The following is a 23,627-nucleotide window of genomic DNA, read 5'->3' as shown; positions in this document are numbered from 1 at the left end:
CCCAGACCTGAGCCCTCACAGCCAGGTCTTATGGGAGAATTGAGTTGGCCCCAGGGCCCAGACGGAGCGGGGCCTGCTGAGCGTCTGCTCTCTGCACCTGAGGACACGTGGTGGGCTGGTGGCCTGGGTGAAAATGCGGATGAAGGTTTCTGGATCCTTGAATCTTTCCGTAAGAAAATCTTCTGAATTTTCAATCCAGACAGTGATTGAAAGTGCTATTTCAAAACAAAGACTCAGCGTGTCAAAGTGGACTTATTTTGATGACAAACGGGTAGTTGAAAAGGTGGTGTTCTAGGAGAAGGCCTGCTTTCTGCCCCACTTGCCCTCACGGCACTGGGGGGGCAGTACTTGGGATGGGGGAGCATGGCCCGCTCCAGGGCCTTGTCCTCAACTTTGGGGCGCCAAACCGCCCTTCGTCTGATCAGCAGAGCTGGAATCGGGCCCCTCCAGTTGAGTGATGGAGAATAGTTTAATGAGGAGCTATTTCCGAGGTGCAGGCAGGCTGAGGGGGACCCAGCAAGGGCTCGCGCAGCTCCCAGGGCTACCGACGGTGGGGAGCTGCCACCATCCCTCGGCCTCCAGGGCTGAGCAGAGGTGATGCAGACCCCAGAAAGGGAGCTAGAGGGAAAGGGCTGCCAAGGAGCTGGGGCCTTGGCTAGAGGAATGCAGCCACTGCCACTGCCACTGCCCCAGTGCCTCCCACTGGCCAAACCCAACCAGAATCAGAGAAAGATAGGCCACTGACACAGTCTGTAGTGGCCAGCCTGCAGGGGCAGAGAGCAGGTGGAGAGGGCTGGACAGGGCACCAGGATGGGCAAACAAGATCTCCAGCACACAAATCAAATAAGAGATTCTCATGTAAAATGGACACTCGTGTACTAATTCAAGCAAGGATGGTTATGGAGAACCCAGGCCTCCACACCCCTTTTCAAAGCCCCCAGAAAACAAGGCTCATCAGAAGGTTTGGGGCTAGTGCGGAATCTAGAAAAGGGAACAGGTAACCTTGGAACATGTGCAAATGCCCAGCACTCTCAGACCCACGGCAGGTGACCACCTGCCCCGCTCCGGAATACTCGTGTGTGCCGGGTGGGTGCGTGTTGTCTTTCCCTCAGACCATGTAGGGTAAACTGAGACACCTCCAGCAGACCCTGCCTGCAGTGACCACAGTGCTCTCAGCAGCCAGACCCAGCACAGCCGAGCCGGGTGAAGCTCCCTTTGGTTCCCAGATGAGCCAGGGTCTGGGGATGCTTCTAGCCATTTCCACTGGACTTGGATTTTCCAGTACCTCCTAGACAAGACCATTTCATTACTGAGCATCTTCCCTGTACCAGGCAGGGACAGGGATTGCTGGAATCAGCCAGTTGACATTTGTAATTAAATGGACTGGTCAAATGACAGTTCACTGTAGTCAATTTAGACCACTGCACCAGTTGGTTGGTTGACCGGTTGGCCCAGTGGAAAGTATGCGTATTGACCTGGATTCTGGTAGTGACTGAAGAACGGGGTGGTCTCAGCCACATACAGCGTAAGGATGTCCACTCCTCCAGGGCTGTGTCATTCATCTTTGATTCCCAGCGCCCAGCACAGCGCTGGACACTCAGGCTGAAGGGTAGCTGCTGTTGGTACGTGTGCAGGACCAGGTACGTAGGAGAACAGCCAGGCATGAAGTGGATTCATTGAAGAATGGAGTGGACTGCGATGAGACTCTTCATGGAGAAAGTAATTGCCTGTTTGGCATGAACACCCTAGGAGGCGACGTGATGTCCTCAAAGCTAACAGACTGTCCTAGGAGTTATCTTGGTCACAATCACATTTAAGAATGTGCTTCTTCCCACAATGGCAAACACAGCCATCGAGAGCCTACCATCTTGCATTAAGCTGAGAGGTGGGCCAAGGCCTAATTTTAAAATGAATCTCTTGAAAACATGGAGACAATTAGCAGAAAATAACCCAAGAGACCCTCCTGGTGAGAGGTGAGAAGGAATGCTTCCCCTGAGCATTAGACCTGAGGTCGCCCATGGTCCCGTCCAGGAAGTACATGCAGGTTCCCAGCACTTGTCCCTGTGCTTGGCACGTAGCAGGAACTGAGTCAACATTCATTGAATTGAATTGAATCTGTGGGCTTCAGAGCTACTGACCACAAGTTGCGGGGGCCGGATCTGGACGAGTTTTAATTTGGTGGCTCCGTGACCTCAGGCCAATCCCAAGACCTAGCCTCAGTTTCCTCGTCTGTGCAATGGGAACAACCACGTGATTTGAGAATTAGATGATGTCATGCTGGGAAGGCTCCGACAGACAGCAAAGGTTGCCCGCCTGTATACTGGGAGGCCACACAACAAGGTTCCCATTGTTTTGGGGGGCAGAGGGAGCTTTGATTCCCATGACTTCATCTGCAAAGGTCCTTCCTTTGGAGGAAGAGAGAAGAGTGGGAACAGCTTGACTGCATCAGGCCGCTGGGAAGCCAGGGCTGAGGCCGTGACATGAGGGCCCAAGAATGAGGATTAGATTTCAGCCAGGCATGAAGGCGCGTGGGGGAGGCCACCTCGAGCCCCACCCGCCCCCTCCTGCGGCCACTCCATCCAGTCCCTCCTCCCTGGGATCCGTGAACTCACCCTCAGATGTCACCCTCACTTCTGAGCCCACGGGATGCTGCTGCAGTGGAAGGGGCCCCCGGGGCCATCGGAGCCTTGTTTGTGGTGGTCCTTGAGCTGCGTGATGCTTTGCTAAGCTCCCCCCTCCTCTGAGTAGAGGCCGTTTTTGGAATGTGACCCCAGAAACCTGCAGGGAGCCCCACCTGAGGGCCCCAGCCCTCTGCGCTCTCCTGCCCCACAGCCAGGCTGTGTCATCACCTCCGGAGAGGGTTACTGGAGGCTGCACAGCACCAGAACGGATTTGATTTGGGCCCTCTGGCAGGCCTATGACATCATGAGGATTGTTCACTGTTTGGGAAAATAACTGTTTTTCACATGGCAACAGCTCCTGTCCTCAATGCTGGCCTTGTGAGGACTGGGGCTCCCTACTGTGAGTTGGAAATGATATCACAAGACTATCTTAAGGATCACGTGACCCAAGTCTGGTCCCTCCCTCCCCACACGTCCCCCATGTTGCCAAAGTAGACAGAGCCTGAGCCTCACCTTCCCAGGGTGTAGGTTGGGACTAAAGGTATCTGGTCCTGAGAGCAGCCTGCCTCACCTGCTGTGGACTGGATTCAGGCCAGCAACCCAGAAGCAGAGTCCCCAAGCAGCCGGCCTCCATGCTGGGGGGGATCATCACCAGCTACCTTACACCTCCCTAATGAATGGGTCCCAGACGAAGGCTCGGGACTGACAGCTGTTGTTGTGCCCATTGTACAGAGCAGTAAACTGAGGCTCCGAGGGATGAGTGCCTAAAGGCCCTGAGGTGTGCCTCCTCCAAAGCCTCAGAGGGCCGTGTGAGGACCAGGTTTGCTGAGCAGACCCGCAGCTGGGTGTGACCTCTGCTCTGACCATGCTCTGCCATGGCCTCCACGGCCCAGGGCCTCTGTCTTCAGGTAGGTCTGAGGGCACCTACCCCCCACGCCCCCATGATGTGATGTGATGACCCTCACTGCTCAGGCAGCCTGGAAGGCAAACAGGCCTCGCTTGTGGCTCCACACAGGACCCGCCATGGACTCAGCTCCTCCTAGAGCAGGCCCCGAGGACATGTGCATTAATCCCAGCTCTCAGCCAAGGAAGCTGAGACTCCAAGGAGCTCGAGGACAGGCTGGCCACCCTCAGGTGAGGGGCAGAGCCCAGGTGGAGCCCCTTTCCCACCACATCGGGCTTCCCCCCTGGACTTCCATCCCCCCAGGAAGGGAAAGCTCGTGATGACCCCCCTGGTTCAAGAGTGGCAGCCGCATGCATTTCCCTGGGCTTCCCTCACAGCCAGACCTCCATAGGAAACCCCACACCTACGGGGTTCCCATCTCAGGGAAAAGACAGAGCTGTATTTTCAATAACCTTCGAGTTCATCAGCAAGAATAGGCAGGACCCTGATGGGCAAAACATGTGGCTGTGAAGATGTGACCATGCCCAGGGGGCAAGAGGGCCCAGCCCGGCCCCAGCCCCGAGCCCAGGCTGTGAGTCTCTAGCGAACCCTCATCTCTCTGGGCTGACCAGTGAGAAGAATGAGGTGCTGGATGTGGACAAGCTTTTTCCGAAACATGAAGGTACCGTTCACAGAGCTGTATCTCCTGAGGACAGAAGCCCCTCTCTGCCAGCGGACTGTGGGTTTCAACGATGAAAACACCCCACACTCGGCATCCCACGGTCCCAGATGAAGTCTGCCCCGCAAAATGGAAGTGAACAAAATTTTAATACCTAACGCTGAAGCACATGCCCAGCACACACACACATGTCATTACAAAGTTCCAACGCCCGGCTTCCTAACAGATGTTCCTTGTGGGACCAGAAGTGAGAAGCCACCCAAGAAATCCTGAATTCTTTGAGAACCTTCTGGCAACACCATCTACAAATTTTGGAGCAAATGGCCTTATTTGTAACAAATGGTTGCCGATGGAATAAGTTCCTATAGTTTATTGAGTATGTATTATAAAAGCCAGTATTTCTCAAATATCTTCTTGGAGAGCTTCAATTTCTATAGGAATTTCAGTTTTTTCATTCCACTGATAATTTTCCCCCCAAACTGTATAAAGATAAAGACAGAACTCCTTTGCAGTTCTAATTTGCCTTTCAGTAAGTCTCATAGAGTAAGTCTGTAGGACACACCCTGACGGGGACACATTCTCAGGGTGGGAAGGGTATTTGTCTCTTTAAAACCCCCCAAAACTACCACCATCCCCCCATCCTACAAGAAAAGAGGCAGAACCACAGGGAAAACTTAACATCTAATACCAGGCTTTTTCTAAAGTATTAAGTGTTTCCTGTCCCCGGGAAACAGTGCAGGGGTGGCAAAGACCGCAGGCGATGCGGTGAGGCCCTGACTGAGGATGACCCCCAGCCCCTCCCCCAGGCCCTGGCTGCACTTGCTGAAATTGGTGGAGCCACCCTCTGAAACAGGACAGGGGGAGGTCACCCCTCTTCTCAGAAGAGGTGGAAACCATCCCTTGTGAGGGTGGCAGGCCCTTGTAAGGTGCAATCCTGAGCTGTGCCCTTCCCTTGAACCCCCTGAATAAAATGCACTGTTTACCCACCAGGTTCAGGCACCTCGGGAGGGACACAGGAGAGACTGGAGTGCCAGCCTCGGCAGTCAGGGCGGGGTGTGGGCGGAGTGGACGGTAGGGGTGGAGAGGCGACACGCAGGTGATAGAACAAACAGCCCAGGGAAGAGTGAAGGGGCTGCTCTTTTCTGGGAGGAGCCTGGACCCCAGGCCTGAAGGGCCTGGTCCACCTGTGCCCGCGGCGTGCCCTGCGCTGATCCTCGTGGGCTGCGGGTAATCTGGTCTCGGGTCGGATCGGCCCCCCCGCCCCGCCCCCCCGGCCCCCAGGTCGAGATTGGGCTCAATCCTCCCAGTCCAGGCCTCAGGGCGCCCGCTTCAGTGCAGGGCGCCTGTCCCCGGCTGTAGATTTGCTCCGTGCCCCACCGCCGCCCCCGGAGGCCCCTGCAGGTGCGCCCTGCTGGGGAGGAAGAGCCCGTCCCTGACCTCAGGGCGCCCCAGCCTTGGGGAGAAGGCCGCCTCGGAAGGGAGGGGCCGCCGCCTGGGAAAGGGGCTCCAAGGAGGGACCCTGACGGTCTTCGCGCTCCGATGTGCTCAATCTAACACGCAGGGCGCGGCTGGGAGAATGGGGAGAAGGCGTCTCGAGGTCCCCGCAGAAGACGCGCGGGATAGGGAAGGGAGAAGGAATGCCCCGGGTCGGGAGAAGGGGCGTCCGGGCTCCCCGCCAAGCAGAAGCGCGGGACAGAGCGCAGGAGGGACCGGGAGCTCCGAGTTGGGGCGGAAAGGCGCTCGACAGGAGGGGGCGCTCAGGCCACCGCCAGCCAGCGCTCCCCGAGCCCCCTGCCTCCCCTGTACTGCCTTCCTCGACCCAGCGCCCCCTTTCCTAACGTGTACCCCGCACCGCAGCGCCCCCTTCCCTCCCCGCACCGCCCCTCCGCCCCCGGGGCTGCAGCGCGCGCGGGAGCCGGGAGGGGGCGCCGGCGGTGATGCGCGCTCTCCGGGCGACGCGGGGGATTCAAGCGCGTTATAAGGCGCGGAGCCGGAGGGCGAGTCCCAGACTCCGCGCTCGGAGGAGAGAGGGACCCGCCGCCCGCATGGCCCCCGCCTGCTGCCCTGCCGGAGCCCTGATGCTCGCGTACGCGGGCCTGCTGGCAGCCGCCGCGGGCCTCGGCTCCCTGGAGCCCGGCGCGCCCTCGGGGAGCCGCGCCCGCGAAGAGCCGCCGCCCGGGAACGAGCTGCCCGCGGGGTCGGCCGCCCGCCCGCAGGTAAGACGCCGCCCGACTACTCGCCCGGGCCCCAGCGCCCCAGAGACCTCCGGGCCTCAGCTTCCCCACTCGGAGCCCTCACCTCCTGAGCTCCAGGGCGCCCTGGAGGCGGAGGGCGCTTGCTTCCGGGGCGGTGGGGAGCGCGGCGCCGCGAGCGGGGACCTGGGCTGGCTTGGGTGTCCTCCTTTGTGAAGTGGGCAGAAAAACGCTTAGCTTGCGGGGGAGGCCCAGGAGGTCTGGACGCCTCCCCACTGCACAGACGGGCGCCTTAAGGCCAGCCTTGACCTTGGCTTTTTGGGTAGTTCTTCGGCATTGAAGCAAAGTTCTACCAGACCCGGGGGAAATGCCTTTTCTTTGGGGACTTCTGCGTTGGGAAGTGAGTAAAGTGTAAATAACTTCATTCTCCTGAAATTGGGAAGAACGTATTTGTAAAAGTGTGAGCAAGTTACTGACCACCACCGCACCCCACCCCTGCCCCCAGTCTGTTTGGTGCAAGTCTCTCTGGAAAACAAAAACTGCCTTCCTGCCGGCTGGGGAGGGTGAAGGGGAGAAAGGGGTGGGGTGCCGGGCCCCGAGTGACGTGTGGCCGAGGCCGGTGATGCTTAGCTCTGCCTGCTTCTTCCTTCCCCTGCTACAAAAGAGGGTGCTCAGGTTGGAGGAGGCTGGGGAATTGGGGCCTTCAGAGGGGCCCTCAGTGTGGGTGGAGCCTTTCAGACAGGGAGGTGAGGGCCGTCGGGGAAGGAGCTTTGAGTTTCTTTTTTCTGAAGATGCCTGTGGGCAGTGCAAAGGGCAGAGCCTTGCTGGGGCCTCAAGCCTGCACGTCTGCTCTCAGCATCACTCTGGGAACCGTGATGCCCCCGCTAAAGAACACCCCCATTAAAGACAAGTGGAGGTGGCAGCCAGCCCTGCCTGCCCCCTGGGAGGGGCCTCCCCGAAGCCCTCGTTCTCATCACCTCTGGCCACTTCCCATGGACTGAAGGCAAACCCTACCCAGCCAGCCAGCCACAACCCCTGGGGGGCAGGGTTGCCAGATGTCGGGCTGTGGTGGCCGGGAAGCAGAGGGGGCTTCACATGCTTCCAGGTGGGGTTCTGGCCTTGGACCCTCCTTGGGTCCATGGAGGCTCCTTTCTGAGAGCCCCTGGAGGCTGGAGACTTCAGTCGGCCAGGGCAGTTGCCAGATACCCACCCATACTGCCGCAGGCCCATCTCCCAGACCCCCAGACCAACGTGGTCCCACCTGCTTCAGTTCCCCAAACCAAACTGGGGTCCACAGGCTGCTGGTCCAGCTGGGAGGGCCAGTGTGGCACACCATCCAGCCCATGTAGAATCCTCCTGCCACGTGTTTCCACTGAGGGCAGCGTGAGGCCGTGAAGTGAGGCCACAGGTCCTGGTGTCCGTGGAGAGGAACCAGTCAGGGGGCGCCTCGCGGGGCCCAGCACCCAGGGAGATGTGGGGAAGCCCCAGGCGCTCTGAGGCCTTTCCGAGGCCCCTCCGTCCCACCCAGGCCCCCTCCCCATCACAGCACACTGGCTCCTGCTGGGAGGCCCCGGATCCTTGCAGAGGGGCTGCCAGACCACTGGGTCTGCCTCTGACGAAAGGGCCTGGTGGCTCCAAGATCCCAGGGTCCTTCCATCAGTCACCGGAGTCGGCGCCCATGACCTCATCTAAGCCCTCTTGAGCCAGTTTCCGTCCCAGCTGGCAGCCCTGCCTGGAGCTCAGACTGTACTAGGCCCACTGCCCAGAGGGCCAAGGGCCTCCCCCTGCAAGGTACCTCCTGGAACTCTCCTCCATGTCAGGACTAGTCAGAATGCACTACGAAGGGGAATGGACATTTCTGGAACCGTCACTGTCCTTGCTTAGGTCACGCGTCTCAGAAGTCCTGAGGCAGATGAGTGGTCACATGCTGTGCAGGCGCCTGGAGTCATGATATCTCAGTGCTGGACACACCCCCACCCCGGTCCCCCTAACAGCCCTGGACTGTAGGCCTCAACATCCCTGAGGGCTGAAATTGGCTTCCCTGGAACTTCGGACCATCGGGCTTGGTCGGGGGGCCTGCTGGCAGTGGGGGGCCCTGCCTGAGCACCCGTGCATGCCGGTGGTCTGATCCTCTGACTCCCAGGAAGGTGCATTCACTGCAGCTCCCGGGACGGAGGCTGGGACAGGCCTGGTGGCCCAGCAGAGCCCGATTCCCACCTGCTCTGAAGCTCTGCACCCCGTCTTCCTCCACCCATGCCCAGGGGCCTCTTCTCCTGCAAAGTCCAGGTTGTGGAGGGGCCTGTCCCCCAGGGGTCGTCCTCCGCAGGGCTGGGGGCCGGGGCTGTGCTGTCTTGGAGGGCGCTGTGGCAGGGGCCCGAGGGTGCCGGAGGCCAGTCCTGCACAGTGACCTCCTGCAAAACGTCCAGGGGAGGCAGACCAGCTGATGGCCACTGTGTTCCAGGAGCCCACCGTGGAGCAAGTGCACGGCATCGATCCCCGAGATGCCTGGATGCTCTTCGTTAGGCAGAGTGACAAGGGCGTCAACAGCAAGAAGGGGGGCAGAGGCCAAGCCAAGAAGGTGAAGGTGAGCCCTGGAGTGTGTGTGTGTGTGTGTGTGTGTGTGTGTCCTGGGTGTGTGTCCTAGGGTGTGTGTGTGTGTCCTGGGTGTATGTCCTAGGGTGTGTGTGTGTGTCCTGGGTGTGTGTGTGTGTGAGCCCCCACCCACGGGCCTTTCCCCAAACCCCCTGTCCACCACCACCACCCCACACCCCTCACTGGCTCCCACTGGACACTCTGAGCATTTCCAACAAGCACAGACCCTCACCCTCAGGCCAGAGGGCACAGAAGTGTCAAGCTGGGGCCTAGTGACCCTGAGTTTGGGGCCTGTTCCATCCATTTACCCTGCACCCCTAGAATGCCAGGCAGCCTCATTGGCTCCGCGCTTTCTCTCCCCTCTGCATCCTGGCACAGGAGGCCTGGGCTGGCCTGGTATGGCAGTCAGGGACCAAGCTGGAGGGGCCTACAGGTGGGCTGGGATGACACAGTCTGGTTCCTAGTGACTGGGGGACATGGGGGCCCTGGCAGCTGCTGGCCCCCACTCTCATTCAGCCTGGCCAGGGACCTGGCACCTGGTCCTGATGGCTGACTCTTGCCTTGAGCCCCAAAGAGGGCTGTGTCCTCTGGGGTGAGGCGCTCTGGTCACGGCTGTGCTGCCCATGCTGAGTTCGGGCCTCACCCCGCCCCAGATCTGACCCAGTGACCGAGTGCCGGGCTGCTGGGCTGTCACCATGGCCTGACCCGTCACCCCCGACGCTGAGCTGGGGGCTCCCCCAGGCTCCTCCTTGCAGGGGACTTCCTTGCTCCTGGGTGGGTACCAGCCCAGCCCAGTGAGGGCTCCTTGAGGACCCCAGGCCCCGGTGCTGGGCCAGGCACAGGGAGGACTTGCCAACTGGTGCCGTGACAGACCTTGAGAGTCGAAAGCAGCCTGGCGTGCCCCTCCCTCCCCTTTTCCCTCCATCAGGAAATCCAGCCCCAGGGCTGGGCTGCAGCCCTCTGCTTCCCCACTCGTGCACTTTCCTCCCCCCCAGCCCTGCCCCCAGGGGCCCCACCACCCTGAGGCTCTGTGCCTGCAGCTTTCACTGCCGCCTCAGGGGAATCGGAGGCCCCGGAGGCTGACCTCCACCTCAGGGGTCAAAGCAGGAGCCCCCCCACCCTTGCCAGGCTCGGTGGCAAGAGCTTGCAGAGGGGGTGCCCGCGGTCCCCAGCCTGCCTGTTCAGATGTCTTCACCGTCCAGCTTCTCTTTCAGCTCGGCCTGCCAGGGCCTCCAGGGCCCCCCGGCCCCCAGGGCCCCCCGGGCCCCATCACCCCACCTGAGGTACTGCTGAAAGAGTTCCAGCTGCTGCTGAAAGGTAGGGAGGGGCACCCACCCCACCCCCAGTGTGAGCGGGGCCGGGGAGGGCATCCTGGAGGAGCAGGGGTGGGCTAGACCTTTGTCTGTTGACTGGTATCCCAGGGAGGCTTCTGCTCTGCTGCTGGCCTGGGTCAAGGCCGTGGGTCAGGAGCTTGCGGGGGAGGTGGGAGGAGGGTGGTGAGGAGGTGGCTTCACGGAGGCAGGTGGGCTTGGCCACTCGGGGTTCAGTAGGTGCGTGGGGACCAGCATCCATGCCCCACCTGGGAGTCCAGTGAGCCTAGTAAAGGCTGAGAGATCTAAGCCCGTGCCCCCCAGGTGGGGACTGTCAGGGAGGACTCAGGGCCCCTTAAGCTTGCAAAGTGCTCCTCTGATCCCCGCAGTGACACCAGGGAGATCGGAGGCTCACCCCAGTAACACAGGCCCCCTTTCTACCCCCTGATCACCTGTGCCCCCGCCTCTTCTCCTGACAGATCTCTGCCGCTGGCCTCAGAGCCCCATGGGAGGGCACCAGGAGGCTGCCCTCACGGGGCAAGGAGGATGGTGTCTGGGGGCAGCACAGGGAGGAGGAGGATGGGGCAGCTGAGCTGGAGGCCGCAGGGGGGGACAGCAGCGCTGAGCGGGGCTCTGGCACCTAGGGCGGTGTCCCTGCACTGTGACCAGCTGCTGAGTCGCGGCTCACGCTGTTGACTAGAGTTAATGTCATTGTGAAGAGCTACTGAGCCTTTTTCCCCCTTCAATTTAATGTACTGTTCATTTAAATAGACCAGCTTTAGCAGCTGAAGAACCTCCATATTATGTGCAATATAGCTGCAAAATTATTTATTTATACCCAAGCTTCTTTTCAAAAATGACCATCTGGCTTAAACTACTGCATTCCCTGATACAACAAAAATGTAAACAGAGAAGAAACAGCAGCGGGAAGGGGGAAGAAGCGGTAGGATAGGCAGGTGAAGCAGGAGAACGAGGGTCCTGGGTGAATCAGCCCTGAGCTTCCCGGTAGCCAAAGCGTGAAAGGAAACAGGTGCAGCCGCAGGATCAGGAGGCAATTTCCGAAGGCCCGCCAGGCCCGACTGCGTGCGCCCGGCGCGCGGTTCCGGGGTAACCGGTAATAGTCCTCCGCGCTCTTAGCAGCGCCCGGTTTTAGGGAAGGGGTCCGGGCGGGACACGGAAGGGCGAGCGAGGCGGTCCCGGCGCGGCCACCGCTCGCTCTGTGCCAGGCGCAGTGCGCACACGCGAGTGCGCGGAGCCTGAGCCCCGCCCGCGCGGCCCCGCCGCGGTGCCGGCCGTCCCCGCGGAGGACGAGGAGGACGAGGAGGAGGAGGCGGCGGCGGGGGGCGCGGGCGTGCTGGCGCTGCTGGCTGCGCCCCTGGCCCCGGGTCCGCGGGCGCCGCGCGTCGAGGCCGCCTTCCACTGCCGCCTGCGCCGGGACGCGTCGGTGGAGCGGCGCGCGCTGCACGAGCTCGGCGTCTACTACGTGGTGAGTCCGGGCCGGGGTGGCCGGGGCGGGGCGGGCGCGGCGGGCCCGGGGTGACCGTCCGTGCGCCCGCAGCCCGACGCCGAAGGCGCCTTCCGCCGCGGCCCGGGCCTGAACCTGACCAGCGGCCAGTACACGGCGCCCGTCGCCGGCTTCTACGCGCTCGCCGCCACGCTGCACGTGGGTGAGGCCCGGGGCTGGGGCGGGGCCTGGGGGGGGCGCCCCGCCGCGCTCGGTTCGCGCCGCCCGGTGACCACCCCCGCGCCTCCCCCGCAGCGCTGGCGGAGCAAGCGAGACGGGCGCCGCCGCGCCCCCGGGACCGCCTGCGCCTGCTCATCTGCATCCAGTCCCGGTGCCAGCACCACGCGTGAGTGGGCGCGGGCAGGGCGCGTAGCCCGGGCGCCTGCCTCCTCCCTCGGGGCTTCCCCCGGTTACCGTCAGGCGTTCCTCCCGCCCCGGCACGCGCTCCCAGAACCCCGACCTGGGACGTGGGGGCCCGGCCCGCCCCAGCCCCTGCTCTGCCCGCCCCCCACAGGGGACTGACTCCCATCCGGCGACCCGAGGCGCCAGCGTCGCGTCCCCAGGCCTGTCCTGACCAGTCTATGCGGACCCTCCCCAGGCGCTCTCCCAGCCCTTCTCCGTGAACTTGTCCAGCTTCCCGTCGCTTGCTGGTCCGGGAGGGCAGGGCTGCTCCTTCGGTGTCCCCAGCACCCAGAACAGCCCAGGCAGAGAGCAGGTGCTCCACAGCGGTTGCAGAAGGCATGCATGGGTGAAGTTCAAATCTTCTCACTCTGGTTTGGAAAGCCCTGCACCGATTGGCCTGAACCCAACCTCACTGCTGCCAGCCCCGCACCTCCAGCTGCACCGGCCATTGTCTCGCTTCCCATCAGAGCCAGGATTTGCTGCCCGGCCCTCACGGCACACCTTCAGCCCTGTGGAGCCTGTCCTTACTCCTCTTGGGGACCCAGTTCAGATGCCACCTCCACCAGAAGCCCTGGCTAAGACAGCCATTCTCATGGCACTTTGCTGGGTGTCGGGCACTGCGGTGATTGTGAACACATTGTGGGTGAAGTTGGTGGTTCTGGGGCGGGGGTCTCAGGCCCACCCTCTTTCTGTTTTGGCCGCAGCTCCCTGGAGGCTGTCATGGGGCTGGAGAGCAGCAGCGAGTTCTTCACCATCTCGGTCAACGGCGTTCTGTATCTGCAGGTGTGTGGGGCAGGCTCAGCTATGGGGGGGCCACCACCTGGACACAGCCGTGGGGGTGACTGGGCAGGGAGCGGTGCTGCTGGGTGCTCAGAGCTCTGGGTGCAGTGCCCTCAGCCTCCAGGCCCGGGCAAGGGTCAGGTCAGGGCGGCACAGAGCGCTCCCGCTAGTCCAGGCAGAGCCAGGCCGAGACCGGGGCTCCTTTCCCCAGACCTGGCCCTCCCACACTGAGGACTGGTGCTTCTGGCCGTAAGGAGCCCTTTGGAAGGGACTCTGGGCAAGGGGGCGGGGGGCAGTGACAGAGGTCAGCTCTTTGCCCAGGATGACAGCATGACCCCCTGGCCCATTGGGACTTCGGGAAGCAGATGCAGTTATTTCCTACACAAAACCCCGACTGACAAGTCTCTTTCTAGAACTGTGGGGATTTGGGCAAAGGCTTGAGAAACTGATGAAAAGATGAGATTTCCTTAAAAAGAAAAATTTAGGTACAGATGTGTGGAATAAAGCTCACATGTAAATAGCACTAACTAGGCCAGGCCCATTCTGAGCACTTAACATAAATTACCCATTACTCACGGCGCTTTGAGGTAGAAAATACTATTCCCGTTTACAAATAAGGGAACTAGGGCACAGAAACGTTAAGTAATTTGCCCAAGCTCGCACAGCAAAGCCAGGAGTGGAGGCCAGGCTGTGGCTGCAGGCGGCTGTGGTTGCTGGAAGGCGTTTAGAGGTCTGGTCCCTGGCGCTGCTGCGTGAACTCAGATGGCACACAGCGTGCCTGGGGTCTTAAGATGCAAATGCCCAGATTCTGCATCTCTGGGAGTTCCCAGGTCACATCTGGGGATGTGACCCTGCTGATGCCTGGACCACATTCGGAGTAGCCAGGCCAGAGTACCAGTCCCACAGTGGCTCTACCAAATGGGTCAGTGGCCAGGCCTGTGGGGGGAAGGGGCACCCTCACACGTGAGTTCAGCACACTTTCAGGCTTCGAGTGCAGCAGAGGGAACTGTTTGATGCTCGAGCCCCACTCTGGCCCTGAGCGGAGGCTTGCATCCCTGCACATGCACTACAGGGAACCCATTGGTGCCGGGGCTGATGGAGCTGGGGAGGAAGCACTAGACCAGGTGTCAGGGGTGCTGGGTGTGAGGGCAAGGCCTTCCGGCCCTCGTCCTTGTCCTTGGGCGGGGCGAGGCGGGCGTGGTGTGTGGTCCGAGCGCCTGCAGACCTGTGACATCCAGGCTGACGCTGACCCTCCCCGCAGGCGGGGCAGTACACCTCTGTCTTCCTGGATAATGCCAGCAGCTCCTCCCTCACGGTGCGTGGTGGCTCCCACTTCAGTGCTGTCCTCCTCGGTGTATGACCGGCCACCCCAGGCCCTCCCTCTTGCTGGGCAAACGGAGCAGGAGTGCGAACAATCTCGGGGCCGTGGCGGAGTGGCGGGGGCCACATGCAGGAGGGAGCCCGCCGAACTGCCCACACTGGCCACCGCAGTCCAACCCAGAGATGCCACTACAGGCAGCCCGGGGAGGTGACACGCAAACTGGCAGTCCCAGATGGGAATGATTTCAGGGTGCCAGCTTAAGTTAAAGGGGAGACGTTTCAGCGTGCCCAGGAGCACATGCTTTGTCCCTCCCCAGCTGCAGACCTGGGCCCCTCCTGGCCCCACGGCCCCGGCAGCCTCAGCCTCATTGCTGTGGCCCAGCCCCACCTTTTCCATCTTTCTTAGTGTTCTCATGGGCTGCCTGCTGGGAGTGCCAGGAAGGAGGGTAAAGGCCGCCCAGCCTGCCTGGTCCCCGCCTGCCCCTTTCCCAGCCCTGCCTTTAGCCTGCCATGGACCTCAGGGCCCTGCTTGGCCTGCAGGGACCACGGGGCCCAAGCCTCTCCTTGTGGCCCCGGGGCATAGCAGCCTTAGGCACCAGAGAGACACTGGATGGGGGCTGACGGGGGACAGTGACAATCTGGAGCTGTTTTCACTTGTGACATGTGCAAGGTCACTTGCATGCTTACCCAGCCTTTCCACAAAGGAGCTGAACCCTCCCCCTCTGTCGCAGACCCTCTCACGGATGAGGGCCCCTTGCCCACCCCACTGCAGCCCTGGCTCACTGCTCGGATCCACCCACCAGAGGAAAGAGCTAGAACACCCTTTCAGGTCGGGGACGGCCAGGCCTAGCTGATCCCCTGGAGCCCTAAGCTTCCAGCGCCACAGTCAGGCTCAGACATTTCCCTCCCAGCCAGGGGACCCCAGGCGCAATGTACACAAACCGACCACTCTGTGCCCTTTGGCAGTCCTGGCACAGTTCTCAGTAGGACTCGTACCCGCCCTACCAGGAAGTGCCAGCTGGCCGGTGTCCTGCCTGCCCATGCTCTTTGATAAGGGATGGTGTGGCCACGCCCTTTTCTGGATTTCACTTTGTATCCAGTGGGCACAGATATTTTAGAGAAGCTATCTTTTACCCTTGAAAAACCCACAGATCTCTTTCATTTTCTCAATATGAGTGTGTCACACAGCAATCTATTGAAGTATTTATTGTATAATATTGTCAGGTGGAATATATATTTTATATATACATATACAAACATATATATATATATATAAAACTGACTTTTGAGAATTATTTTATGTGATTATACAAAATAACAGAAACAAAGGGCAGACCTTAAAATATAGAGTCTTAGTCATTTAGGCCAGGCTCACCAAGGACAGAGGAGTGAGCTCTGGGAGGGGAGGTGGAAGGATGTTTCCAGCCCATGGGGGCCCTCAGACCCATGGAGAAGGTGGCAGGGAAAGCCCGTCCAGGGAAGCCCAGCGCCAAGCCTCTCCCAGCTCTAGGACACTAGCGGTCTGGGGATTAGGGATACATGGTCACAGACTGGTGCCTTGTTGCTGTAAGAAAATGTTTATTGAATAAATTGTTCTACTTCTCAATTCTGAGATGCCGAGGTTCTTTCCTTCCATGATGCCACACCGCACTGTCCCAGTCCTCAGCAGAAATGAAACCTGGCTCTTAACACTCTGGGAAAGGGTGTGCTGGAAACGTTCCCGAGGTACTTGTGACGAGGTGATAAGGCCATGTGCGCAGGCTGGGCAGGGCCAGCAAACATGACAAAACAGCTTCAAAAGCAAATTTTCAGAATCTTACATCATCCTGAGGCAGCATTCACACAGAAAGACCGAAAAGCTGCTTTACTAAGTAACTACAGCAATTCCAATGGCCTGCTCTACATGTAAATAAGGGCTTGAGAAGAATTTGAGTTTGTTTTTCTGAGTAGGCTCGTCACGCATTTTTCACATCTTTGACAGAAGTGTTATCCTGACCATCAACCTCAGCCCAGCACAGAACCAACTGAAAGCACATTCCTAAGATGGGAGGCTGGACTTGGCCACAGGGAACAGCAGCTTGACTGCTCAAACCTGGAAAAGTACGCATTTTACACCCAGGGGACCCAGACGTGAGACGCAGTAAACCCAGCCCTTCATAGAGTCCCTCAGCCAGACTGCATCTGTCATCACAGAATTGGAAATAAGCAGAATTCTGTGGTGTTTCTGGAGGGCCCGTTGGGGGCACACTGCTCTACAGAGTGACGGCCTCATCTCGTTCCACTGGCTGAGCCTGGGATCATGCCGCATAACGTTTTGTAACCTTATTTTTGTATAGAAAGCTGGAAGCAGCCAGAGCGCTCCAGCAGCCCTGGACTCTGGTCGTGGCCTGTCCAATCCAGTCATTACCTCGATTTCCTCATTGTAAAATGCCACTTCCCCAACCAGTTATCATGAGGGTGAAACGGCATAGGACAGGTGCGTATAAACTACAAAGCACTGCACAATGAGCAGCTTACGATGGGCCGTTATCACTGGCCAACCCAAGATGCCTATAATGGTTTTAACAAGGAGAGACCCAAAGCATATTCGAAAGCAAACACAACCTCTGAAAGGTCAAGAGTTACTCAAAATGTAGTAAGATAACTCAAAAGTCTAGAAAAAAAAAAAAAAAACCTTTATTTACAACCATGGGAATCCAACAGGAGTACACGAAACACATAATGTGCACAACACACAAAATGAACATCGGAAGTCCACACCATGCCGCGCTCCGGCCCGCAGCACCTCAGCGCCCTATCCGCACCACCATCACGGTGACATTGTCCGCCGAGCCCCGCTGCACCGCCTTGTTGGCCAGCCTGTTGCAGGCGGCTTCATAGCGGGCATCCACGGCGGGCTTCCCTTCGCGGCTCTGGATCTTCTCATCCTACCGGACAGGAAAGGGGCACTGGTGAGTGGGGATCCTGCACCCCACCACTCTCCTGAGACACCAGAGCCACAAGGAAGAACTGCTCCCCAGTCCCCATCAGGGCGGACAGGACAAACTGACCGGTGAGTGCCCGGGCTGGAGTTCCCACTCCCAACTACAGGGAACGTGGGGGAGGAAGGGGGCTTCGGGACTTCTGTAAAGCCCAAGTGCAGCTGGAACGACTGGCACCCTCTCCCTTGTGAGACTTCTTACCTCAAGGCAGGACAAGATGAAGTTCACGGCTTCTTCTGGGGTAAAGACCTTGAAGAGGCCATCACAGGCCAGCAAAATAAACCTACAACACAGAAAAAAATATAAATGGGTTTTAGCAGCAAACTTTATTAAATGACCTGGCAGTGGAGGTAAAAATATTTGTCCAACTACTCAAAGGCTAAACATTTTTTAGAACCAATTTAACTTCTACGAGACAAAGGTTAAAACTACTTAAAAATATTTGTAGGTGAAATGTTATACATCAAAATTGGGACTACTCTCTGTTCACCAAACATTATGGATTAACCCAAACCCACTTCTTAGACAAACTCTAGGAAAATCACCAAATAAAATCCGTCAGGTGTTATGATAAATACATGCTAAATTTCTATCACCACATGCCTCGAGCCATTTCCCAAACATCCTGTGTGGGCCAAAAGGTTCATTCGGTTTTTTCTGTAAGCTGGCTCTAGTAGCACTCAGTTGTCTTTAACGTCATTCGAAACCATTTTGTTAGATTGTATGTGACAGCTGTCATATCAGCGTGCATTTTAAAAAAGACATTGGGTTTCCCTGGCGGCGCAGTGGTTGAGAGTCTGCCTGCCGATGCAGGGGACACGGGTTCGTGCCCCGGTCCGGGAAGATCCCACGTGCCATGGAGCGGCTGGGCCCGTGAGCCATGGCCGCTGAGCCTGCACATCTGGAGCCTGTGCTCCGCAACGGGAGAGGCCACAACAGCGAGAGGCCCGCGTACTGCCAAAAAAAAAAAAAAAAAAAAAAGACATCAAAATTGGTGAATTTTTGTGTAGCTGTTTTAATACTGAAGATGGGAGAAAAAAAAGCAACATTTTCAGCATATTATGATTATTTCAATAAAGGTAAAAACTCAAGTGAAATGCAAAAAAAGATTTGTGCAGTGTATGGAGAAGGTGCTGTGACTGATCAAACGTGTCAAAAGTGGTCTGTGAAGTTTCGTGCTGGAGATTTCTCACTGGATGCTGCTCCATGGTCGGGTAGACCAGTTGAAGTAGACAGTGATCAAATCGAGATATTAATTGAGAACAATCAATGTTATACCACGCTGGAGATAGCCGACATATCCAAATCAAGCGCTGAAAATTATTTGCACCAGCTTGGTTATGTTCATCGCTTTGATGTTTCGGTTCCACGTAAGTTAAGCGAAAAAAACCTTCTTGACCACATTTCCGCATGCGATTCTCTACTGAAATGTAATGAAAATGTTCCGTTTTTAAAAATCATGATGGGCGATGAAAAGTGACAATGTGGAACGGAAGAGATCGTGGGGCAAGCGAAATGAACCACCACCAACCACACCAAAGGCCGGTCTTCATCCAGAGAAGGTGATGTTGTGTATATGGTGGGATTGGAAGGGAGTCGTCTATTATGAGATCCTTCTGGAAAACCAAACGATTAATTCCAACAAGTACTGCTCCCAATTAGACCAACTGAAAGCAGCACTCGACGAAAAGCATCCAGAATTAGTCAACAGAAAACGCATAATCTTCCATCAGGATAAGGCAAGATCTCATGTTTCTTTGATGACCAGGCAAAAACTGTCACAGCTTGGCTGGGAAGTTTGATTCATCCACCATATTCACCAGACATTGCACCTTCGGATTTCCATTTATTCCAGTCTTTACAAAATTCTCTCAATGGAAAACAATGTCAATTCCCTGGAGGACTGTAAAAGGCCCCTGGAACAGTTCTTTGCTCAAAAAGATAAAAAGTTTGGGGAAGATGGGATTGTGAAGTTGCCTGAAAAATGGCAGAAGGTAGTGGAACAAAAGGGTGAATACGCTGTTCAATAAAGTTCTTGGTGAAAATGAAAAATGTGTCTTTTATTTTTACTTAAAAAACTGAAGGCACTTTTTGGCCCACCCAATAAAACTGACAGTCTGTGTGACAGTCTGTGGACTTAAGGAATGTTCTCAAGCACTCACTCCCCACGTGGAGGGAGAACCACCTTCCACTTTCACCATCTGAGAACAGGACTACCTTCCTTTCAAAGCTCCCTCTAGGCTTCCCAAGGAGTGTCTGTCTGAACAATGATGGATGAGACGAGACAGTTCTGGTTCTCCTAGGACAGTTTCCCCACAGATCTAACACCCTTCTCTCCTCATTTTAATACCCAGGTCCTGGTTTTCCTCTTTTGACTGGGCATTCATTCAACAAGTATCTACCAGGCACATGGTTCGTGCTTGGGACCTAGCAAGGCACAGGTCCAAGCAGGTGCCGGCCCCTTCCACTGAGGTGACAGACCCTAAGCAACAGGCCACACAAACACACAACCATGATCCAAAGCAGAGGGAGCTCGAGCAGCACCTACAACAGGGGGCCTGGTCTAATGGGGACAGACGAGACTCCCCTGAGGCATCATCTGGCAAACCAGAGGAGCTGGGGGAACCGTGTCCCAAGACGCTCGCTCAGCAGGCGGGGGGCCGGGGTAAGGCTCCTCCCTCGCAGCACTGGCCTCCCCGGTCTCCTTCCACTGCTGCCTTAGTTCACCTCTCCCATCCCCACCCGCAGCAAGGGCCAGTGCCTCAGGTCCTAACTGGCCGCTGGGCTCCATCCTACTCCAGCCTCCAACACTGACTTGCTGAGGGCTTCCGGCACCAGGTACGGTGCCTCACCTTCAAGCAGCTCAGAATTAGGGGCTGGACAATTAAACAAGGGGTCTCTTTCTCAATCTAACGACTCTGCTTCAAAACCTCCCACGATTCTCCACCAATTATGAGCTAAAATTCAAGCTCCTCAGCAAAGAATCCAGGGCCTTTACAATCTGTCCCCAGGTACCCTGCCATCACTTTCCTGACTCCCTATTATGGCATCTGCCTGGCCACATTTTCATCCTGTCCGTTGTGTCCGCTCTGCCAAAAAGCCCTTCTCTTTTCTCCAGCAAGGATGTCTCTCTCCCCGCCACAGCCAAAGTCTCCCAGAGCACCCCACACTCTTAAGACACACTAGGCTGGAACCGCCCATTCACAGGTGCCCCCGCCGGCAGACTGGACCCCACGAGAGCACGAACGGTATCTTATTTATCCCTGCACCTCTAAGGCCTAGCACAGTGCCCGAGACACGGCGGCCCGCCCCAGCTTCACTACACAAACTGGAAGAGGTCAGAAGAGAAACAAAACCATGTGTGTGCACACCTGTGCCTCTGGGAGGTTTTACCTGTCGTTGGGGGTCAGCTGGCAGCGTCTGATATCTGGCACAGAAGTGACCCCACAGCGCTTGTACTGCCCATCCCCAATGGAGCGGGACACCTCCAGCACACCCAGGACACGCCCGTCCCTAAAATGAGGGGAAAAGCAGATTCAGATTCCATCTGACAGATCACAGGCCACAGTACTCGGAATCCAATCTTAAAAGCAGAAAAATGGGATAGAGTAAAAGATGTAACCTGTGGAATCCACAGCTCTTAGCCTCTAACACATAGCAGCGTCTGAGCATTTTTGTGCTGAGGCTTCTTTGTTCTAGGTCGTTCACACTCCTGCTGCCCCTGGTTCCTCAGCCCAACAGCACACTGATGGGGACAGCGCCCCCTCTAGCTGGCATATGGCAGCCCTGGGCCTAATCCACTGATGTGCCCACAGCCCAGGGTCAAACTTGACTGGATGGGGACCTGGCTTTGTTTTTATGTTAAAGCTGCTCACGTGATTCAACCATGTCACCAGAGTTAAGAATAGCTGGAACAGAGGGATATTTTGCATTTCACTCTGATCAGGTTCGGAAAATACCTGAAAGTGACTATTCCCAGATTTGGAAGCGAGTTTCCTTTACACTGGGTATGAGTACGATTTAATATGACTTAAATACACGGCATTATACTTCCACCCATTCTATTTTTAGAGGAGGGATAGGGAGAGGGGAAGGTGACCTATAAAAAGACTCCATATTGGAAGACAGAGTTCTGTCAGCAGGAGCAGCAGTCCCTAGCCTGACGCTCCCCAGGACAAGTCTGGCAGTGTACTTGCTGTGTGACCTCGGGCAGCTGCAACCCCCCAAGCATCTAGACCCTCGTGTGTAAACCCAGAACCCACGCCTGACAAGGTGCATCGGAGCCCTGAGCAAACAGCGAAGCTGTGTGTGGAGGCGCCCTGTCACCACGGGGCTCCCCAACGATGGAACAAGCTCTGGAGACGCTGTGTGATGGACACACGTGGCCAGAAGCCGCTCGCCTGGGTCTGGGCGGCTGTCTCAGAGTCAGAGCTCAGCCTGGCCCCTGGCCCTTCACTGCGCCCACAAAGTCGCCCTCACCCTCCCAGTGGTCACAGCTGCATCACCAGCAACGAAGACTTCTGCCGGTGTCTGCGAAGAGCTGAGCAGTCTTCTCACGTGCAAACGGTAAAACGCGCAGCAAGAGGGGCCGAAGTGCCCAGGGGCCGAGCTGAAGAGTGAAGTGGGGCGGGGGGCGGGGTCCCTCAGCCTCAAGAGCGCCTTTGAGGAAGCAGCTCAAAGCACGAGCACCGCGAGAAGCCAACAAAGCGCTTCTTCAGGACCAAGGGACTGGGTGCCTGGTGCGCACCCAACCCCACCCCCAAGTCATAAACCCAGCTTGTTTCAACGAGATTGGGTGCAATGGCAGGTCCCAAAGCCCCGGTGACGACCAGCACAACTCAGTACAGAAAACGTGGAACAATTCCTGAGTCTGATGAAGAAAAATGTGTGCGCCACAACACAGAAGTGCCATTTTCATTCTTGTTTACTGAGCAAAGTTCTATACCGAGTGGAAACCTTACACTCACTCAACTACTGGAGTGACAGGAGAAAGCAACAACGGACAGAATCGCACACTCAGGAAAAGCCACTTACACTTCAGAAACGGACACTGCAAGCTGGCCGTCACTCTGCCCGCACTCAGTGTGACAGGCTATCTAAGACGTGCGTGTGCAAACGCCTGTCAGCTCCAGAGGCCAGTGCCAACTCTAAGGCTGTGCATCACAAGAGCACGAAGTCACACCACCTGCCCTTCGTGGTCAGTGACAACTGCAACAGGACCACACCCGACGAGGCCTGTCCGGAACCAGCCACGTGGATGTGTGGGCTTGCACTTCCCGGCCTGCTCCAATCCTCCTCAGCAGAGCTCCTCCACACGTACCCGATACGCGGCCAGCTTCCTAAACGCACAATAGGAAGCTGCGTGCTCTGCAGCGGGTTCTCCCTCAACAAACGGCTGAAAATCCACTCTCCTCCCGCTACCCTCAAAGTTCTCCCCCAAGACCACCATGCTGAGGAGGGAGTGGGTTTTGAGGTCCACACTCGTGACCCATGTGCCTGCCCTCGGTACCAGTCGTCCACGGGCCTGGCCTCCCGCGCTCAAGCAACTCTTGCTCCCTGCTGCTTTGCTCTTCATCTCCTTCCCATGTGCCCAGCAATCACAGAACTGCTGTTCTACTGGTGGGAAAGTCGTTCAACAGAGTCCCCTGATCGTAGCTCTGTTTGCTGCCATTTTCTGTTCCGGTTCTCCCTTCACAATCGGAGAGGGAGGCACTGAGACAGCCAGTCTGGCTGTGAGGACAAGCCAGGCCCTGCTCGGACTTCAGCAACTCTGGCAGATGGGCAATGGCAGGGACCCAGTGGTCCTGACAGGCTCACAGAGCTGAGGCTGGGACTCCATCTTCTTCTGACCATCCCAAGATTGCAGATGCCAAGACCCGGTGTATTAATACGATGGGTGCTACAGAGAAGACTGCAGGTGTGACTCCAGAACTGTTTCGTTTTGTCATCAGAGACCTGTGCCAGCACAAGCACTGCGAATCTGACACTAAATGCTTGCCACACGGGCAAGCTTCCCTTCAGCGGTTCAGTTGCCCTCCTTGTAAAATAAACACAGAACTGTTTTCACCTTCTCCGAGGAAGTCACCGGAAGGAGTGTAACGCACTGCAGCGTACCGTATGCTACCTTCAGCGTAAGCAAGCAGGAAAATAAAAATACATACATGGATTTGCTTATTTTTGTAAAAAGAAACACTGGAAAGAATCAGGAGATAAGGGTGAAGGGAACAGAGACAAAAGCATGTCTAACTGTGCCTTCTATTTAACTTAGATAATTAACCACGTACATGTGGGGGGGTTTCATTTTTTAAATTGTGGTAAAAATACACGTAACAGAAAATTTACCATCTTAACCACTTTTTTTTT

The 23,627-nt window shown here is 57.2% G+C and overlaps 2 protein-coding genes across 7 annotated transcripts in view; one reads left to right on the top strand and one right to left on the bottom strand.

Moving 5' to 3' along the window:
• The first annotated feature begins 6,167 nt into the window (after window positions 1-6,167).
• ERFE (erythroferrone) lies at window positions 6,168-15,124 on the top strand. Of its 3 annotated transcripts, none has more exons than XM_082631131.1 (8): window positions 6,168-6,399; window positions 8,837-8,953; window positions 10,182-10,284; window positions 11,504-11,763; window positions 11,836-11,944; window positions 12,037-12,127; window positions 12,888-12,966; window positions 14,225-15,124. In XM_082631131.1, the coding sequence occupies exons 1-8, from the start codon at window positions 6,229-6,231 to the stop codon at window positions 14,321-14,323; spliced, it is 1,029 nt and encodes a 342-aa protein (XP_082487257.1). In that variant the 5' UTR covers window positions 6,168-6,228; the 3' UTR covers window positions 14,324-15,124. The 3 variants fall into 3 exon arrangements, with proteins under 3 accessions (XP_082487257.1, XP_082487256.1, XP_082487255.1); XM_082631130.1 differs by having other exon boundaries at window positions 8,837-8,959; window positions 11,504-11,760; XM_082631129.1 differs by having other exon boundaries at window positions 8,837-8,959.
• A 1,811-nt stretch (window positions 15,125-16,935) lies between these two features.
• The window catches only part of ILKAP (ILK associated serine/threonine phosphatase), a 29,200-nt gene continuing 22,508 nt past the window's right edge, over window positions 16,936-23,627 (bottom strand). For 3 of the 4 annotated variants that reach the window (XM_082629831.1, XM_082629832.1, XM_082629833.1), the window contains 3 exons: window positions 20,658-20,777; window positions 17,466-17,547; window positions 16,936-17,210 (listed from right to left, as the gene is read on the bottom strand). In XM_082629831.1, the coding sequence (XP_082485957.1) occupies window positions 17,070-17,210; window positions 17,466-17,547; window positions 20,658-20,777 (343 nt within the window). In that variant the 3' untranslated portion in view covers window positions 16,936-17,069. Of the gene's footprint in view, window positions 17,211-17,465; window positions 17,548-20,635; window positions 20,778-23,627 lie in introns of all 4 variants that reach the window. The other variant, XR_014294804.1, reaches the window with a different exon arrangement.

This window comes from Mesoplodon mirus (assembly GCF_964341445.2).
Source record: "Mesoplodon mirus genome assembly, chromosome: 8".
Classification (NCBI taxonomy): domain Eukaryota; kingdom Metazoa; phylum Chordata; class Mammalia; order Artiodactyla; family Ziphiidae; genus Mesoplodon; species Mesoplodon mirus.
Note: the sequence above shows the minus strand (reverse complement) of the source record. Positions and strands in the feature narration are given on the sequence as shown.

Bases quoted from the DNA above. Each gene is read 5' to 3' on its own strand.
- ERFE (XM_082631129.1), top strand. From the start codon at position 6,229: ATGGCCCCCGCCTGCTGCCCTGCCGGAGCCCTGATGCTCGCGTACGCG. The intron at 8,960-10,181 runs GTGAGCCCTGGA...CTTCTCTTTCAG, and splicing joins GCCAAGCCAAGAAGGTGAAG to CTCGGCCTGCCAGGGCCTCC. The intron at 12,128-12,887 runs GTGAGTGGGCGC...TTTTGGCCGCAG, and splicing joins TCCCGGTGCCAGCACCACGC to CTCCCTGGAGGCTGTCATGG.